Consider the following 12888-nt stretch of genomic DNA (forward strand, 5'->3'; position numbering starts at 1 on the left):
CTGCGAGGTCAGAGGAGGTTTTCCTTAGGATGGGGGAGACATGGGCATATTTGAAGACAGTGAGGAAGAAGCCATTGGAGAGTGAACAGTTGAAGATGGCTGTTAGGGAGGGAAAGGGTGAGAGTTTTGATAAGATGCGAAGGAATGGGGTCCAATGGGCATGCGAAGGGGGTGGCATTTGAGAAGAAGCAGGAGATCTCCTTTGGAGATACTGCTGTGGATGTGGATGTGGGCATAATTGTTGTGGAGTTGAGGATGGGGTGAATAAAGGATGCAAGTCCAAGCGTAATATTTTTTCAGTATATTAGGTACCAGTGATTTGGGTATTCTGACATAAAAGAAACCAAATACACTAATAAAAAAGGTGATTACCTCAGGATTTCGTAGATGGAGGGAGCTTAATGGTGTGCACTAAGGTGTGTTTTTTTTCTAGATGGAGAAAGGGTGACAAAGAGGAAAGGCCAATTTTTTTTATCACTGTCATATTCTTTTTAACTTACATTCTAGCGATGAATCTAATAGGCTTACTTAGAAAAGTCTGTAAGGTTGAATTCATGTAGTTTAAAAAATGGGAAAGAATTGAGTTTGTAGTCCATTTTATGCACACACTTCCCTTTTCTATGGTATTTGTTAATCGCTTATTATGCATCAAGCATAATGGGAAGCAGCGTGGCTCAGTGAAAAGATCACAGGCTTGGGAGTCAGAGGTCATGGGTTCGTATCCCGGCTCTGCCACTTGTCAGCTGTGTGACTGTGGGCGAGTCACTTCACTTCTCTGTGCCTCAGTGACCTCATCTGTAAAATGGGGATTAAGACTGTGAGCCTCACGTGGGACAACCTGATGACCCTGTATCTACCCCAGCGCTTAGAACAGTGCTCTGCATATAGTAAGCGCTTAACAAATACCAACATTATTATTATCAAGCACCGTTCTAAGCACTGGGGACATACGAGTTCATCAGGCCGGATACAGTTTCTGTCCCACATGGGCCTCACAGAGGTAAGAAGGTCAACAGTGATTGAATCCCATTTTTCAGTTGAGGAGACTGAGGCCCAGAGAAGTGAAGTGACTTACCCAAGGTCACCAGCATACAAGTGGCAGAACCAGGATTAGAACCCAGGTTCACTGGCTCCCAGGCCAGGGCTTCATCTCCCAGGTCAGACTGTTTTCCTCAGATTGGATAAGCATTTTCTGTAGCAGTGTGGGGTTGAAGCAGGCGGAGGTAGGACATGCAACTTGGGGTGAAATTTGTTGAAAAAAAACCTCTGGAGGGAATCTCGAAAGGCGATCAAGCTCAGCAGGAAATCCTAAAAATACTTTGTTACTGTGGGGGGTTTTTATGGAATTTGTTAACGTCTCACAGTGTTCCAGCCATTGTACTAAGTGCTGGAGTAGATACAAGCTCATGAAGCTGGACCCATTTCCCGTCCCATTTGGGACTCACAGTCTTAATCCCCAATATACAGGTGAGGGAATGGAGGCCCAGGGAAGTGAAGTGACTTGCCCAAGGTCACAGAGCAGACAAGTGACGAAGCCAGAGGTAGAACCCAGGTCATCTGACTCCCGGGCCCAGGCTCTATCCACTAAGCCCTTGAGTTGCCCCCTTTATTCACCCCCCACACCCCCAAAGCATTCATGTACATATCTGTAATTTATATTAGTGTTTGTCTTCCCTTCTACACTGCAAACTTGTTGTGGTCCAGGAATGTCCAACCTGTTTATTTATCACTACCCCAGCACTATGTGCCTGGCTCGTAGTAAGCGCTTAAGAAATACTATCATTATTATTATTCTTATTGATAATTTCATTTGATTAATTTGCTATTATTAATTTCATTCCATTTAATTATTTAATCGATATATCCATTTAATTTAATTATTAAATGAATTTAATTTAATTAATAATAATGAAAAATTAAATAATAATACCATTTGGAGCAGTGCGGCCTAGTAGAAAGAGCATGAGCCTAGGAGTCAGAAGACCTGGGTTCTAATCCCAGCTCTACCACTTTTCTGCTACGTGACCTTGGACAAGTCGCTTCATTTCCCTGGACCTCGGTTTCCTCAACCGTAAAATGAGGATCCCGCTTCAGTCTGTACTTAACTCTGCTGCCTGGATTATCTTTCTACAGAAACGCTCTGGGCATGTCACTCCTGTCTTCAAAAACCTCCAGTGGTTGCCTATCGAACTCCGTATCAAGAGAAAACTCCTCACTAGGGGCTTCAGAACTCTCTATCACCTTGCCTATTCCCAACCTCATCTCCTTCTCTCCTTCTACAGCCCAACCCGCACACTCCACTCCTCTGCCGCTCACCTCCTCACGGTGCCTCGTTCTCTCCTGTCCCGTCGTCTACCCCTGGCCCACGTCCTACCTCTGGCCAGGAATGCCCTCCCTCCTCACATCCACCAAACTAACTCTCTTCCCCCCCGTTCAAAGCCCTCCTCAGAGTCCACCTCCTCCAGGAGGCCTTCCCAGTCTGAGCCTCCCTCTTCCTCTGCTCCTCCTCCCCTCCCCATCGCTCCTACTCCCTCCCTCTGCTTTACCCCCTTCCCCTCCCCATAGCACTTGTGTATATTTGTACATATTATTCTATTTAATAATGATGTGTATATTTCTATAATTCTATTTATCTATTTTGATGCTAGTGATACCTGTCTACTTGTTTTGTTCTGTTGTCTGGCTCCCCCTTCTAGACTGTGAGCCCGTTGTTGGGTAGGGATTGTCTCTGTTGCCGAATTGTACTTTCCAAGTGCTTAGTACAGTGCTGTACACCCAGTAAGCACTCGATAAATATGATTGAATGAATGAATGAATGAATGAATACCTGTTCTCCCTCCTACTTAGACTGTGAGACCCAAGGGGGACAGGGATTGTGGGTCCATTCTGATTAATAAGGGAAGCAGTGGGGCTCAGTGGAAAGAGCCCGGGCTTGGGAGTCATAGGTCATGGGTTCGAATCCCGGCTCTGCCACTTGGCAGCTGTGTGACTGTGGGCAAGTCACTTAACTTCTCTGTGCCTCAGTTCCCTCATCTGTAAAATGGGGATTAAGACTGTGAGCCTCATGTGAGACAACCTGATGACCCTGTATCTCCCCCAGCGCTTAGAACGGAGCTCTGCACATAGTAAGCGCTTAACAAATACTACCATTATTATTATTGTTATTAATATGTATCCCTCTCCCCCACCGCCTACCAGGGCCTAGCACAGCACTGGGCACATTCTAAGTGTTTAACAAATACAATAATAATAAGAATGGCCATTTGGTTCATCTTTTAGGTCTCTCATTTTGGTTCCTGAATTACAGAAACAAAAATACAATCTCAGTAAAGTTGTCTGGGTTCAGCTTTAGTGAAGCGTGGATGCAATTTGACCGCAAGGCGGTAATGTGGCACAGTGGAAAAACTGCAGGTCTGGAAATCAGAGGTCCCGGGTTCTAATTCCACCTCTGCCACTTGTCTGCTGCGTGACGTTGGGCAAATCACTTAACTTCTCCGTGCCTCAGTTACCTAATCTGTAAAATGGGCATTCAAAGTGTGAGCCCCATGTGGGACAACTTGATTACCTTGTATCTATCCCAGTGCTTAGAACAGTGCTTTGCACCTAGTAAGCGCTTAACAAATACCATAATTAAATAGACAAGCAGCGTGGCCTAGTGGAAAGAGCACGGGCTTGGGAGTCAAAAGTCGTGGGTTCTAATCCTGGCTCCACCACTTGTCCGCTGTGTGACTTTGGACAAATCACTTAATAATAATAATGTTGGTATTTGTTAAGCGCTTACTATGTGCAAAGCACTGTTCTAAGCCCTGGGGCGGGGGGGAATGCAAGGTGATCAGGTTGTCCCAAGTGGGACTCACAGTCTTCATCCCCATTTTACAGATGAGGTAACTGAGGCCCAGAGAATAATAATGTTGGTATTTGTTAAACGCTTACTATGTGCAGAGCACATAGCGCTATTCTAAGTTCTAAGCGCTGGGGTAGATACAGGGTAATCAGGTTTGTCCTACATGAGGCTCACATTCTTAATCGCCATTTTACAGATGAGGTAACTGAGGCACAGAGAAGTTAAGTGACTTGCCCAAAGTCGCACAGCTGGCAAGCGGCAGAGCCAAGTTTAGAACCCATGACCTCTGACACCCAACCCCGTGTTCTTTCCACTGAGCCACGCTGCTTCTCTAACTGCTCGGTGCCTCAGTTACCTGATCTGTAAAATGGGGATGAAGACTGTGAGCCCCATGTGGGACAACCTGATTACCTTGTATCTATCCCAGTGCTTAGAATAGTGCTTGGAACATAGTAAGTGCTTAACAAATGCCGTAATTATTATTATTATTATATAGTGCTGTGCACCCAGTAAGTGCTCAAGAAATGTGACTGATTTCCATGCTCAGGAACCTGCCTGCCCCAACACAGTGAAGACAAAAGTGGCATTGGTGCTCAGAATGTTGAATTTCACTTTGGAAGTGGCCTTTTCAGAGCCTCTTTTCTTCGTTTCAATGCAGATCTGGTTCTACACGAACAGCATCTTCTCTGAAGCTGGAATTCCGAAGGAAAAGATCCCATACATCACCTTGAGTACAGGCAGCATAGAGACTTTGTCTTCTATCTTTTCAGTAAGTATCCTGAAAGTCCAAGTGTCTTCTGATAACGGGTGGAATGATGTCTGTCAGAAACATGGCTTTGGGTTTTTTGCTATGTTTCCTAAGCAACTATTAGGTGTCGGTCATTGTACTAAGTGCTGGGGTAGATATAAACTCACAGGCCCTGTCCCACGAGGGGCTCCCAGTCTTAATCCCCATTTTATAGATGAGGTAACTGAGGTGCAGAGAAGTTAAATGACTTCCCCAAGGTGACCCAGCTCTTTCTCAATATATACGTATGTGTCAGAGAAACAGAGAAACAGTTCGGCTTAGTGGAGAGGGCACAGACCTATGAGGCAGAGGAGCTGGATTCTAATCCCAGCCCCGACACTTATTTGCTGTGTGACCTTGGGCAAGTCACTGACCTTCTCTTTGACTCAGTTACCTCATTTACAAACTGGGAATTCAATACCTGTTCTCCCTCCTACTTGGACTGTGAGGTAGAAACCTGATTATCTTCTCTCTTCAGCATTTAGTACAGTCTTTGGCACATAGTAGACACTAACATAAATCACCATTATTTTATATCGAGTGGAGGCAAAGAATATTTTGCTCCAAAAAGATGTCTTAAACACGACAAGGCAATTTGTATTTTCAATGCATTCTCGTCAGAATTAAAGAAAAAAACACAACGCTAACTGCTCTGATTTGCTAACTGTAGTAATATTATTTATTAAGCATTTATTGTATGCAGAGCACTATACTCTTTGCTGGAAAAAAGAGACGCAAGTGAGAATTAAACAGAGTACCTGACCCTTGAGGGTCTTTGTTTAAGGATACTCTACTCCCTCTACCACCCCCCTTCACCTCTCCACAGCTTAACCCTCTTTTCCCCCCATTTCCCTCTGCTCCCCCCCCCCTTCCCATCCCCTCGGCACTGTACTCGTCCGCTCAACTGTATATATTTTCATCACCCTATTTATTTTGTTAATGAAATGTACATCGCCTCGATTCTATTCGGTCGCCATCGTTTCTACGAGACGTTCTTCCCCTCGACTCTATTTATCGCCATCGTTCTCGTCTGTCCGTCTCCCCCGATTAGACCGTGAGCCCGTCCAACGGCGGGGACCGTCTCTATCTGTTGCCGACTTGTTCATTCCAAGCGCTTAGTACAGTGCTCTGCACATAGTAAGCGCTCAATAAATACTATTGAATAAGGATAAATGTGTAGCTTAGTGGATGGAGCACAGGCCTGGGAGTCGGAAGGTCCTGGGCTCCAATCCCGGCTCCGCCACTTCTCCGCTCTGTGACCTTGAGCAAGTCACTTCACTTTTCTGAGCCTCAGTTCCCTCATCTGTAAAATGGGGATTAAGACTGTGATCCCCATTTGGAGCATGGGCTGCATCCAACCTGATGAGATTGTATCTACCCTAGCACTTGGTACATTGCTTAACACAGTACATAAAAAGTGCTTAGAAAGTACCACACCATAAAAAAAAAAAACTATTTCAAAAGGCATTCTATCACCTCCCAACCTGCAAAAGGGGAGAAAATAGCCTCTATGAAGAAGAGTATTTCCAGAGTTCCCACTGTTTCTTTTATGTAGCCTTCCTTGGTTCTAGGATCGGATCCAAGCTTTTAACCTTTATCTAAAGCCCCTTTCCCAGGCTGTTGTGGTCTCTGAGAAGCAGCATGGCATAATGGATTGAGTTAGGGCCTGAGAGACAGATGGACCTGGGTTCTAATGCCAGTTCCTTCCCTTGTCTGCTGTGTGACCTTCTGCAAGTCACTTCACTTCTCTGTGCCTCAGTTATCTCATCTGTATAATGGGTTTAAGACTGCGAGTCCCAAGTGGGACAGGGACTGTGTCCAACCTGGTTACCTTGTATCCGCCCCAGTGCTTAGAAGAGTGCCTGGCACGTAGTAAGTGCTTAAAAAAACCCATTGTTATTATTATTATTGTTGCTATTATTTTTAGATAGACATCTGCCAGTCATGTAGCACTATCTGCTGCTGGCCTGATACCCGGCCCATCCTTACCCATATGCGAAGCTAGCAGGCCGGTCCCCAGTCAATTGCCAGTGCCTCCATCCCCCTACCAGCGCTGGAGGTCCTCTCTATCTTCCCCACCCCTCCGGGGCAGGGCGGGGTGGGAGCCAGGCCCCAGAGCTGGGGAATCCAGAGGGGAATGCCCTGGGAGGCAGCACAATCTTCCTTCCTTCCCTCCCTCCCTCCCTCCCTTTCTTCCTTCCTTTCCTTCCTTTCATTTTCTGCCTTTCATTTCCTTCCTTTTCTTCCTTTCCTCCCTTTCCTTCTTTTCCTTCCGTTTCTTCCTTCCTTCATTTTCTTCCTTTCTTGCCTTTCCTTCTTTTTCTTCCTTTTTTCCTTTCCTTCCTTCCTTTTCTTCCTTTTCTTCCTTACCTCCTTTTCCTTCCTTCCTTCCCTTTTCTCCCTTTTCTTCCTTTCCTCCTTTTCCTTCCTTCCTTTCTTTTCTTTTCTTCCTTTTCTTCCTTTCCTCCCTTTCCTTCCTTCCCTGGGTGGACTCCATCCCCTGCTCCAGGATCAGCTCTGGAGAACAGTATCCAACCTCCCCCTTTTCTTTTTTTTTTAATGACATTTGTTAAGCGCTTACTATGTGCCATGCACTGTACTAAGCACTTGGGTGGATACAAGCTAATAGGGTTGGACACAAGTCCCTGAACCACTTGGGGCTCCCAGTCTCAATCCCCATTTTCCAGATGAGGCAACTGAGGCCCAGAGAAGTTAAGAACTTGCCCAAGGTCCCACAGCAAACAACTGGTAAAACCAGGATCAGAACTCAAATCTTTCTGACTCTTTCCTTTCTAGTCTATAAACTTGTTGTAGATAGGGAGTGTGTCCATATACCATTATATCATACTCTCCCAAGTGCTTAATTTAGTGCTCTGCATGCAGTAAGAGCTCAATAAATAGGATTGACTGACTGACTGACTCCCAGGCCCAAGCTCTATCCACCTGCTTCACTTCCCTGGCACTTCCCCCTGGCCACAAGATCAGACAACTCAGAAATTTAAACTAGGAAGATAATCAATTGGATTCCGCTATAAAACGCTCTCTTATTGGATCATCTTGAAGGATTCCCCCTGATGAGCGAGCACTAGAGCTAAGCAGCACGGCTCAGTGGAAAAAGCACGGCCTTGGGAGACAGAGGTCATGAGTTCGAATCCCGGCTCTGCCACTTGTCAGCTGTGTGTGGGCAAGTCACTTAACTTCTCTGGGCCTCAGTTACCTCATCTGTAAAATGGGGAGTAAGACTGTGAGCCTCACGTGGGACAAGCTGATGACTCTGTATCTACCCCAGCGCTTAGAACAGTGCTCCCCACATAGTAAGCGCTGAACAAATACCAACATTATTATTATTGTTAAATGCACCAATCCATTGTGGACGGCCAGAGGGAGGGTAGTACATATACATTCATTCATATTTATTGAGCTCTTACATGCAGAGCGCTGTACGAAGCGCTTGGGAGAGTATGATACAAAGGTAAATGGACATATTCCCTGCCCACAATGAGTTTACAGTCTAGAGTATGCAGTCTGTAGTGCCAGGGCTGCAAGCCCGTCGAAGGGCAGGGACCGTCTCTATCTCTTGCCGACTTGTACATTTCAAGCGCTTAGTACAGTGCTCTGCACATAGTAAGCGCTCAATAAATACTATTGAATGAACCCAGGCGGAGTGGCCTCGTTAAGCACTGTGCACTTTGTTTCCAGAAGACCTTTCAGGATTCCGACTGGACCCTTTCCCCCCCTCTCTGCCACGCCTCCACACCGTGGGGAGAGCCCCAGGGGTTCTTCCATCCGAACCTTTCCCCACAGGCAGCCCAACACCCCCAGGCCTTCGTTCCCCAACTCCCCAAGCCCAACCTACAACCCAAATCTCTGGATTTCCAGAGTCCTACTCCAGAGGGCTGCCATCTTACCCCTCAATTTGCGGGGTGAATCTTCTGATGCAAATGGAAAGACTCAGGAGTGAAGGGATTTATGGGACGCTGTCGAATTCAGGATAACTTTTGGGAGGACCTTTGTAGGGAAATGATTCCTGTTGGGGTGAGAGTGATGCTACAGGAAAAGAAAATGGCCCTGGATTCTTTGGTTTAGAAGGGAAGTCATAATAATAACTGGGGTGTTCGTTAAGCTCTTACTATGTACTAATACCGGGAGGCAGAGGACCTGGATTCTAATCCTGGTTCCCTTGCTTGCCTGCTGAGGGACCTTATTTAGCTTCTCTGTGCCTCAGTTTCCTCATCTGAAAATGTGTATTAAATCCTAGTCAACCAATTGATCGTATTTATTGACCGCTTACTCTGTGCAAGGCACTAATAATAGGTGCATTACCTGCCCATAATGAGCCTACACTCTAGAGGGGGAAACAGACATTACTAGAAAGAAAGAAATGACAGATATGGGCACAAATGCTGTGGGACTGGGAGGGAGGATGAATAAAGGGAGTAAGTCATCACCTTTATTAAGGCTTTGAGGGGTGGGAGAGTAATTGTCTGTCATGTGGAGGGAGGGCATTCCAGGCCAGAGGCAGGACGTGGGTGAGTGGTCGGTTGCAAGATAGATGAGATCAAGGCCCCGTGAGAAGGTTAGCACTAGAGGAGCAAAGTGACCGGGCTGGACTGTAGTAGGAGAGTAGTGAGGTGAGGTAGGAGGGAGTAAAGAGATTGAGGGTTTTCAAGCCATTGGTAAGGAGTTTCTGTTTGATGCGGAAGTGGGTGGGCAACCACTGGAGGTTCTTGAGGAGTGGGGAAACATGGCCCAAACATTTTTGTAGCAAAATGATTTGGGCAGCAGAGTGAAGTATGGACTGGAGTGGAGAGAGGCAGGAGGCTGGGAGGTCAGCGAGGAGGCTATACAGTATTCAAGACAGGATAGGGTAAGTGAATGGATTAACCTGGTAGCATTTCGGACAGAGAGGAGAGGGAGGATTTTAACTATCTCGGTGTCATCCTTGACTCGTCCCTCTCGTTCACCCCACACATCCTATCCGTTACTGAGACCTGCCGGTTTCACCTCTACAATATCGCCAAGATCCGCCCTTTCCTCTCCACCCAAACGGCTACCTTACTATTACGGGCTCTCGTTATATCCCGGCTAGACTACTGTGTCGGCCTTCTCTCTGACCTCCCTTCCTCCTCTCTCGCCCCGCTCCGGTCTATTCTTCACTCCGCTGCCCGGCTCATCTTCCTGCAGAAACGATCTGGGCGTGTCACTCCCCTTCTTAAACAACTCCAGTGGTTGCCTATTGACCTCCGCTCCAAACAAAAACTCCTCACTCTAGGCTTCGAGGCTCTCCATCACCTTGCCCCTTCCTACCTCTCCTCCCTTCTCTCTTTCTACCGCCCACCCCGCACGCTCCGCTCCTCTGCCGCCCACCTCCTCGCCGTCCCTCGGTCTCGCCTATCCCGCCGTCGACCCCCGGGTCACGTCCTCCCACGGTCCTGGAACGCCCTCCCTCCTCACCTCCGCCAAACTGATTCTCTTTCCCTCTTCAAAACCCTACTTAAAACTCACCTGCTCCAAGAGGCGTTCCCAGACTGAGCTCCTCTTCCCCCTCTACTCCCTCTGCCATCTCCCCTTTACCTCTCCGCAGCTAAAGCCTCATTTTCCCCTTTTCCCTCTGCTCCTCCACCTCTCCCTTCCCATCCCCACAGCACCGTACTCGTCCGCTCAACTGTATATATTTTCGTTACCCTATTTATTTTGTTAATGAATTGTACATCGCCTCGATTCTATTTAGTTGCCATTGTTTTTACGAGATGTTCTTCCCCTTGACGCTGTTTATTGCCATCGTTCTCGTCTGTCTGTCTCCCCCGATTAGACCGTAAGCCCGTCAAACGGCAGGGACCGTCTCTATCTGTTGCCGACTTGTTCATCCCAAGCGCTTAGTCCAGTGCTCTGCACATAGTAAGCGCTCAATAAATACTATTGAATGAATGAATGAATTAACTATGTCGTGAAGGTTGAGCCATCAGGATTTAGTGGTGGATTGAATATGTAGGTTGAATGAGACAGAGGGGTCAAGGATAGCATCAAGGTTACAGGCTTGTGAGACGGGAAGGATGACGGTGCTGACTACAGTGATGAGAAAGTCAGGGAAGGACAGGGTTTGGTGGAAAGATAAGAAGTTCTGTTTTAAACATCCTACATCTTCCTACTTAGAGAGTGAGCACTCTGTAGGACCAGGACTGTATCCAACCTTATTGCCTTGTATCTATTTAGCACCTAGTCCAGTACTTGGCACAAAGTAAGTGCTTAGCAAGTGCCATTTAAAAAAAAAAGAACAACACTGTAATAAGCCCTAGGGAAGATAATCAGGTCAGACACAAGCCCTGTTCCAGTGCTCAGGACAGTGCCTGGCACATAGTATGTGCTTAACAAATACCATTATTATTATTATGGAACTCATAGACTAAGGAGGAGGGAGACCATATTTAATCTCCAATCTACAGAAGAGAAAACCAGGGCACAGAGAAGTGAAGTAACTTTTCCAAGGTCACAGAGCTAGCAAGCGGCAGAGCCGGGTTTAGAACCAAGGTCCTCTGACTCCCCGGCCTTTATGGCGTGGTGGATAGAGCACGGGCCTGAAAATCAGAAGGTTGTGGATTCTAATCCCGGCTCTGCCACTTGTCGGCTGTGTGACCTCGGTCAAGTCACCTCATTTTTCTGTGCCTCAGTTTCCTTGTCTGTAAAATGGGGATTGAGAATGTAAGCCCCAGGCTGGACAGGGATTGTGCCCAACCTGAGTTTCTTGTATCCACCCCAGTGCTTAGTGTGGTTTTTGCCACACAATAAGCACTTAACAAATGTCACAGTTATTATTATTTTTCACTAGGCCACACTGCTTCCTTAAAGAACTAGTTCTGTGTGGGCCGTCTTCCCCAGTTAAAGAATTGGAGCTTGAGCCCAAAACTTCAATAAAGCCAGAGAAAAAAAAACTTTATAAGAGACTATCAAAGTCCTTGGGGAAATTAGCTAGTTGAGGTAAACTGAACAAAGCATAAAATTAGAATCAGAAAAGAACAACAGTCCTAACAAAGACACCAACTTATCCCTCCGGGAAATGAGAAGTAGAAAAATCAATCTTCAGCTCTGAAAAGTACAACTGGGAGGGGAAGAACGTCAGGGAGTTCTCCTAGAACGCGGTTGCTATTTCTTGAAAAACCTCATCCATAGAAAAAATTGGATTAAAGTATCCATTGCTTGAAAGAGAATGAATGGGTTAAGGAGCAGGCGATACCACCACGTCTGATGTTTTTGGGTCCAAATTCCATTTATTTGAATGCCCATGGCTAATAGAATGCTTTGCACCCTTATTATTCAAAGCTATTTCACTATTTATTTTTCCTATTACTATTTTTACTACTTTCCAATTTGCTATTTTTGCTATTTATTTTGCTGTTCTGTGGTGGCCTTGGTCCTTTTCCGGATGATCTAGCCCATCTTGCTTAGAGAAACAGTATGGTCTTGTGGAAAGCACATGAGCTGGCGAGTCAGGGGCTCTGGATTATAATTCTGGCTGTGCCACTGTCTTCTGTGTGACCTTGAGCAAGTCATTTAACTTCTCGTACCTCAGTTTTCTCCTCTGTAAAATGAGGATTCAATCAATACCCATTCCTTCTTAGACTGTGACCCCGATGTGAATAATGAACTGTATCTGCCCTGCTTATTTTGTATCTACCATGGTGCTTAGTACGGTTCTTGGCACACAGTAAGTACATAACAAATACCATTATTATGATCAGCAGGAGGAGAAGGAGGAGAAATACTGTATTGAACATTAGAAAGTGGCAGAAACACAAAGTTATAGTTTCAGTACTAAGTATGTTACAGTAGTATTCATTCATTCAGAAGTATTTATTGAGCGCCTACTATGTGCAGAGCACTGTACTAAGCTCTTGGAATGTACAAATCAGTACCAGATAGAGACAGTCCCTGCCCTCTGATGGGCTTACAGTCTAATCAGGGGAGACGGACAGACAAAAACAATAGCAATAAATAGAATCAAGGGGATGAACATCTCATTAAACATTAGCAAATAAATAGAATCAAGGTGATGTATATCTCATTACAAAAAATAATTATTTTTTGTAAATTCTATTATAAATAATAGAATCAAGGTGATGTACATCTCATTAATAAAATAAATAGGGTAATAAAAATATATACAGTCGAGCAGACAAGTATGGTGCTGAGGGCAGGGGAAGGGAGAGGGGGAAGAGCAGAGGGAAATGGGGGGAAAAGAGGGTTAAGCCGCGGAGAGGTG

At 45.8% G+C, this 12888-nt stretch overlaps 1 protein-coding gene across 3 annotated transcripts in view; it reads left to right on the top strand.

Moving 5' to 3' along the window:
- Positions 1 to 12888, top strand: part of SLC2A9 (solute carrier family 2 member 9) — a 304495-nt gene that overhangs the window by 211159 nt on the left and 80448 nt on the right. For all 3 annotated transcript variants that reach the window (XM_039911938.1, XM_039911939.1, XM_029063982.2), the window contains one exon: positions 4503 to 4613. In XM_039911938.1, the coding sequence (XP_039767872.1) occupies positions 4503 to 4613 (111 nt within the window). The remainder of the gene's footprint in view (positions 1 to 4502; positions 4614 to 12888) is intronic.

The sequence above is a fragment of the Ornithorhynchus anatinus genome, chromosome 4 (assembly GCF_004115215.2).
Source record: "Ornithorhynchus anatinus isolate Pmale09 chromosome 4, mOrnAna1.pri.v4, whole genome shotgun sequence".
Classification (NCBI taxonomy): domain Eukaryota; kingdom Metazoa; phylum Chordata; class Mammalia; order Monotremata; family Ornithorhynchidae; genus Ornithorhynchus; species Ornithorhynchus anatinus.